The following is a 6,000-nucleotide window of genomic DNA, read 5'->3' as shown; positions in this document are numbered from 1 at the left end:
CCTGTTGCCCAGTACTCTTGATTCAAAAGAAGAGCATCCAAGTTCTCAGGTAGTGAAACATGACCCTTCAAGTACTGCAAAACTTGAGACATGCCTGGCCTAATTGCTGCCACAGGGTGTGAACAAAACAGTCCACGCTTCAACACCAATTCAATCTCTTCCTCCTCCAAATCGTTCCTTAATTTGGGATCAACAGTCTTCAAGATTTCCTGTTTTCTCAAACATTCTGCTATCCAGTCCACAAGAATTATCTCTTCAGCATAATTTTATCTAAAAATCGTAAACACTGAAAATTTAAAAATATATTAAAAAATATTTTTTTTAGATTATCACTTAAAAAATTTCAGCACTTAAATTTCAATTCTTAACATTTTTAGTTTTATCGAGCATCACCTAATGTGAGATATGTTAGTCTGAGTGTCCAGGGACCGGAATGTGTAGACTAAGCATCTAAAATAATAATAATAAAAAAAAAAAATTAATTATGGAAACGGCCATAAAATGTCAAACACACATCTGGGAGTGACCATAAAGTATCGATGTTCGATACAATGTCAGACATAGACACGACACCTTCGTAGAAGTGTCTGTCCTTAGCATTCATAAGTAATTTGAAATACAAATAATTAATAGAAACAATCAGTTGTATAAAGAACGACAATGCTCAGGGTTCATAACGTCTGTTATTTTCCCTTAATTATATCATATATGACAATCATAACTGTACATAGCAAGTAAAATTAAAGCTTTTTTGAGTTTTTCTCTATACAATCAACGACCACTAGTAATGAACATTTCTGTGATGGTCACCGATGGCTTAGAATCCTTGGACTGGGAAGCAGGATTGTGTGATTTGTCACAATCATTTAGCCCTGCCCAGTACTCTTGATTCAAAACAAGAGCATCCAAGTTCTCAGGGAGTGAAGCATCACCCTTTAAGTAATGCAAGACTTGAGACATGGTTGGCCTAATTGCTGCCACAGGGTGTGAACAAAACAGTCCAAGCTTCAACACCAATTCCATCTCCGGCTCCTTCAAATCATTCTTTAGTTTGAGATCAATAGTCTGCAAGATTTCCTGTTTGCTATAACATTCTGCTACCCAGTCCACTAGAACCACCTCTTCGGGTAGTGCTCGTTGCTCCACCGGCCTCCTACCACAAACAACCTCCAAGCAAAATGCTCCGAATGCAAAAACATCGGTTCCTTTTGTTGCCTTGCCATTTCTAGCAACCTCGGGTGCAATGTAGCCCAACGTGCCAGCTACATGAGTTGTTTGAGGATCCTTTCCGCGAGCAATACACCTTGCCAGCCCAAAATCGCCTAATTTTGCATTTAGTTCATCATCCAATAAGACATTACTTGCCTTGATATCTCTGTGAATAATAACTTCCACCCATTCTTCATGCAAGTAAGCGAGTCCTGAAGCTACGTCTTTGATGATTTTGAACCTTTGATTCCAGTCAAGCGTGGCCTTTGGATCATTAAAGAGGAACTTGTCAAGACTGGCATTGGCCATGAAATCATAAACCAAAAGCAGCTCACCCTTTCGTCGACAATAACCAAGGAGTCTTACCAAATTGGGGTGTCTCACCCGCCCAATTGTGGCAATTTCTGCTACAAATTCCTTCATTCCTTGTCTAGATTTGTGCGAAATTCTCTTTACAGCAACTTGAGTACTGGACACGGGCAACACTCCTCTATAGACCTCACCAAAACCTCCTCTCCCAAGAAGTTCTGCATCTTTGAAACCTTTGGTGGCTAGAAACAGATCCTCGTATTGATACCTGTGAGGACCATATTGAACCTCCCAATCCTCCACTATATCAGCAAATTTAGCTTTTCTTTTCCCCAAGAAAATAATGATAAAAATTGTTATTGACACTGAAACTACTCCAATTGCAGACAATCCAATCGCTAGAATTGGTTTTTTCTTTTTGGATTGTTTTACGCGCGGAAGAGATGGAAGTTGGGAAAGGTCAAGCTCTTCGGCCTTTCCATTCAACTGAAAACTCCATCCCAAAATGTAAGTGTTCTGTGTCAATAAGCCTGTAGATGAAGAAAACCCCACATACATTTGGTCTAAGATGAATGATGCAATATCAATGTTCAGTGACAAGAGTGGACGGCTGGGCTTATCTATGTTGACGGGAGATATTGTGACATTAAGTTGCTTCTCCGCACCATCATAATCCACCCAAGCACGTATTACATTCCCTTTTTCAAGGTTTAGGCTCTTGAATTCACCACTCTCGTTTGAAAAATAGGCTGCAGTAATGGATTTGACTGATGTCAAGCTGTTAATGTCAATGCCAACATGGTTATCACTGATATCACCAAACTCCAAGTTTTGAAATGTGTCAAATTCGATGGCAACAATATGGTTTGATGAATTTCCATTATTTTCTTCATTGAATAAACCAAGATATTGAGCAGGTAAAGCTCCGGGTATTTCTTTTGAGGGCGCGATGACAAATGCCATTCCATGGCCACTAAGTTTGATATCCTCAGGGACAAGTGAAAAAACAAATGAAGTGGAGAAAGAGAGAGCAGTACCATTTGACGAATTCTTGAAGCTAAAAGGCTGGGAGTAGAACGCATGGCCAATAGTCCGCCTTGTGGTAACGTTGGTGAGCTTGAAAAGACCATCAGGCCTGACCTCCGCTGAACCATCTAGCTTCCAGTTTCCATTGAAGGTGAAACCACCATTCATAGAAGAGTCTGCCACTTTGATCAGGAGAAGGAGCACCAGATGAATCTTAAAGAACATGACAGAAGACTTGAACTTCAAATGGCCGGCCTGTGTTTACTGAAATTGTGCTGAATGAATCAGTTGTTTGTGAGCATGCATTCTGCCATGAATAGATAGAGTAGTAAGATGTATTTGATTAATGGTTTGTTGCATGTGATGAAAGTATGAACGAAAATCAAGTTGGGTCGAAGACTTGAAACTTCAAATAGCCTAAAGATGCTGTATGGGATGAAAGTATGAAAGAAAATTAAGTTGGGAGGTGGAAAATTCCTAGCAGCCGATTTGGACTCTCTAAATATTCCCTCCAAATGAAGTTGCTACTATAATTTCATTCGGTCCATAAAGCCAAACAGCAATTGGAAACGTCTAAAGCTTAATTTGAATCGTTTTATTTGTACTACTAAGAATTGAAAATTAGACCGCAGACTCACAAGTCTTTGTAACCGGATTGTTTTTGTTGACTTAGGCAAGCTTGCATAGTCTAGGGTTTGTTAGACTATTATTGTCTTTGTCTCAACTTTGATGGACTTGGGCCATTTGTTTTGACAGCTTTGGGCTCGTCTGGTGTAATGGGCTTGCCCTGCCTACATGTTGTACAGTTATACAATCAATACAGCTTAATTTCTGAAAAAACAAAAAAAAGTCTGTGCCCGTAACGCACGATTGTTAATTTATTATGTAAAATTATATAAATTTATTACACACACACACACACAAAAAAAAAAAAACTCTTGTTATGAATTTTTTTAAAGAAAATTACATATAAACCTTTCAACTGAAATGACCAAAAAGGACATAAAAATATCTATGTGCACCTCACTCAAATCTGTTCATCTCTGTTGGTATAATAAAACATACATATGTTAAAAGCCTCAATTTGTTTGGTCTAAAAAATCGATTTTGGTATGTTTCCTATTCCGCTGATGATTTTCACGTGAACGATTTCTCTTTGCTTGCTTTCCAATCGGATTGATTGTCAAAGCGTGCTTTTACTATCAGAGAAAATTCGGATGCATGGTACTAAAACATCTCTAATGCACTTCATAAATTTATGAAAGACAAGCAACACTCTATTCATATTTCAAAAAAATATTATAGTCAGTCCTATTTGTATTTACTAAATTATTAATTTATGCAATAAGTGAGACTTATAAAAACTTATAAGAAAATTTCTAAAATGTATTTGTCTTATAAATTTTAACAAGATTATTAATTTAATACCTTAACCCAAGTTGAGACCATAATTTATTATTAAAAAAAAACTTTAGTAATTTATCTAACATTTTTTTTTTTTTTTTTTTTGATAAGTAGTAATTTATCTAACATTAATTTATAGAGGTCATATTAAACAGGCACTCACTAAGACACATAATAAAAAATATAAAATAAAAAAATTAAATGTGCAAGGTAGTATTCACATGTTATCACACAATAATTGTATTCGCATGAGATTATTATGAAAGGTACATTATATCCACTTTCTATTTATGAATGTGTGTGTATTTGTGTGTGTATATATACCGTGAGAGTGTGTTATGTACATGGTTTTGATTGTTCTTAAGGGCTTGTTTGTCTAATGTTTTTGTTTGGTGTTTTTAACTTTTGCTATTATACTGCAGCAAAGCAAAAGCACGAAACATGTTTGGTAACGTTTACTGCTATTTGAAGAGTACCCAACGCTTCTAATTTTGAGACCAAAATTAGAAATATCAAAAGAATAAAATATTTTTTATAAATTAGTAACATATTTAACTAGCCATTCAAATTTTCAAACGTGCAACACTTTTTAAGAAATAAATTTACATTACTAAACAAGTTTTGAAACGGTATTGAATATACTCTAAAAATAAAAAAATAAAAAGAAAGGAATTCATCAACTAAAAATAAAAAGAAAGGAATTCATCAACAAGATCTAAAATGTCTCATCACAAGTTTGGGAATTGGTTATGGCAGTTGTGGTTGTAGTTGGGGAGTAGATAAAGATTGTGAAAAGGAGTAGAAGATGTTCGAGTGGCCTGGTTCGTAGAAGGAGTTATGTAGGTTCCAATCCTTTGCAATTTCTTGAACATGTGGGCATGAACATTTCTTGATTGAAAGCAATTTGTATCTCACCGAATTGACAATTGCATTGAGTGTTTTAGATGGATCACCACTCAGATTGCGAAAGATTATGTTGTTGCATTCCCTCTATATGTGGTAGACAAAACCTGCTAGCATTAGCTTCTAAGTAAGTATTTTACAATTCTTTGCTTTTTGCTTTCAATTTGAAGATGCCCAAATTAGGAAATTTTGCCAAGAACTAGGGTTTGTAACAAACCCACATTTTTGTTGAATTCTATTTCAAACAAATTTCGAGTATGAACATTGATGAAAAATGTGTTCACGACTCTGTGCATCACTTAAGCACAATATACATATATTAGGCTGCATCATATAATCCATTAAATACTTGTCAATCATTTTTCCTGGATGGCAACCCAGAAACAGAAGAAATAGAAAAAGCCAAGATGAAGCTTAAGTCTACCAAGAACAAATGTGATGAGATTATTATAAAAAGGTACCTTATATCCATTTTCTATCTATGAATGTATATGTGTATTTGTGTGTATATATATACAGTGAGTGTGTGTATATATGGTTTTGATTCTTCTGAAGTTTTGTGGCTCTCGTATACCGTTTTAATGAGTCCTGATGTTACATGTTGTGGTGCGACTAATTTTTATTTTATTTTTTATGTTACTATCATAAATTTTAATGGTTGGGATTAGTTGATCCAATTGGTTCCGGACAGTTGTATAATATTGTCCAACACAATTGTATGTTTTTACTAGAATTTAAATTCATTTTTAATTCTCTTGTTTCTTTCATCAAATTTAGCCAAGCTAAATCATCTATATTTGGATCATATAATTTATAAATTTTACCATTAAAGTCTAAAACTTTGATGCAAAAAAGCATAGGTACAGACACAAACATGATGCGACACAGATAAATTAGACTCATCAAATTCTAAAAATGTAGGATACGGCTAGACACGGCTAATATAAATTTTTTGAATAAAAAACTTATTGAACTTTAATTGATTTATAATTTCCATATATACTAAAGTTTCTTAAAACATAACCTATTCGAATATAAAAAATAAAAAAAATATTATATTATTATTTTATCAGTATTGTTATGATTTTTGTCCATTATAGTTACGTTTTTATTCATTAATAATTTAATACCATGACAATTTATTTAAAT

At 34.5% G+C, this 6,000-nt stretch overlaps 1 protein-coding gene across 1 annotated transcript; it reads right to left on the bottom strand.

Annotated features, from left to right (window-relative positions):
• Window positions 1–598: 598 nt before the first annotated feature.
• On the bottom strand, window positions 599–2,967 carry LOC132305581 (L-type lectin-domain containing receptor kinase V.9-like). Its single transcript, XM_059803202.1, has one exon. It carries the CDS (start codon window positions 2,767–2,769, stop codon window positions 772–774), a length of 1,998 nt encoding a protein of 665 aa, XP_059659185.1. The 5' UTR covers window positions 2,770–2,967; the 3' UTR covers window positions 599–771.
• Between the last annotated feature and the right edge of the window lie 3,033 nt (window positions 2,968–6,000).

This window comes from Cornus florida, unplaced genomic scaffold (genome assembly GCF_030987335.1).
Source record: "Cornus florida cultivar Cherokee Brave unplaced genomic scaffold, ASM3098733v1 CherokeeBrave_3.0.0_Hap2_Chr04, whole genome shotgun sequence".
NCBI lineage: Eukaryota > Viridiplantae > Streptophyta > Magnoliopsida > Cornales > Cornaceae > Cornus > Cornus florida.
The sequence above is the reverse complement of the archived record's forward strand: the minus strand, read 5'-3'. Positions and strand labels throughout refer to the sequence as shown.

Coding starts and splice junctions, on each gene's coding strand:
- LOC132305581 (XM_059803202.1), bottom strand. CDS start 2,769: ATGTTCTTTAAGATTCATCTGGTGCTCCTTCTCCTGATCAAAGTGGCA.